At 35.1% G+C, this 853-nt stretch overlaps 1 protein-coding gene across 2 annotated transcripts in view; it reads right to left on the reverse strand.

Moving 5' to 3' along the window:
* Positions 1 to 853, reverse strand: part of LOC119594163 (amino acid transporter AVT3B-like) — a 29,466-nt gene that overhangs the window by 16,574 nt on the left and 12,039 nt on the right. For both annotated transcript variants that reach the window (XM_037943235.1, XM_037943234.1), the window contains exon 5: positions 235 to 381. In XM_037943235.1, coding sequence (XP_037799163.1) covers positions 235 to 381 — 147 coding nt within the window. The remainder of the gene's footprint in view (positions 1 to 234; positions 382 to 853) is intronic.

An 853-nucleotide genomic window follows, 5' to 3' on the forward strand; every position in this document is an offset into this window, starting at 1 on the left:
TTAAAATCTACTTTCTGTCTAAACATGCTTTCACTTTATCTGTATCTCTACTAAACAGGTGGGCTAATGATTGTTCATTGCTTTTGAGAGTTTCACCATCAAATACTATGAATTGTAATTTGAATCTATGACTTACTGTACTGACACCTCTGTTCAAAAACAAGGCAAAGGAGATTAAATAACAACGTGTGAGAAAATGCACTTTTTTTTAATATAACAGAAAGTTGCTGTACCTCATAGCAATAGATTGCCACTGCAAAGAAGAATGGGAACCCCTTTATAGAGAACTCATTGGGCTGGAAAGGCACCTCCTCTGAGTGTGAGAAGTCAAACCAGAACACTACAGCCAGAGCAAGCACGTTGGAGATCTGGGCAAACAAGCTGGAAGAAATTCTAAGTTAGATCCTCTGAAAACTTGAACAGCTTTACAACTCAATCACCCAATAAAATTACTTCAGTGAACCTGTATGACTTTAAATAAAAGACATAAACCACATGTTCACATTAATCATCTCTATGCCAGACTAACTTAACTTTTAGAAAAACAACACACAAATGTATTATACACATATATTGTTTATACTACTAGACTGTTTCTTCTAGTTTCTTTCTGCATCTTATAATTGCTAGTGAGCCATATATATTACATACACATATATGAATCCCTTCCAGTTCCTCTCTGCACATTAACTACAGTTGGTTAGGATAAATAACTTGTCCACTAAAAAGTCTATCCTCTCTGGATGGGAACAGGGATTTCTTCTCTATTAGCAAATGATGATTTCCATAAAATTTGAAAACAAAATTTCTGGACTTATCAGTCAAGAGCCGAGGAGTCACTTGTTATTCATGA

This window comes from Penaeus monodon, chromosome 33 (assembly GCF_015228065.2).
Source record: "Penaeus monodon isolate SGIC_2016 chromosome 33, NSTDA_Pmon_1, whole genome shotgun sequence".
Lineage (NCBI taxonomy): Eukaryota > Metazoa > Arthropoda > Malacostraca > Decapoda > Penaeidae > Penaeus > Penaeus monodon.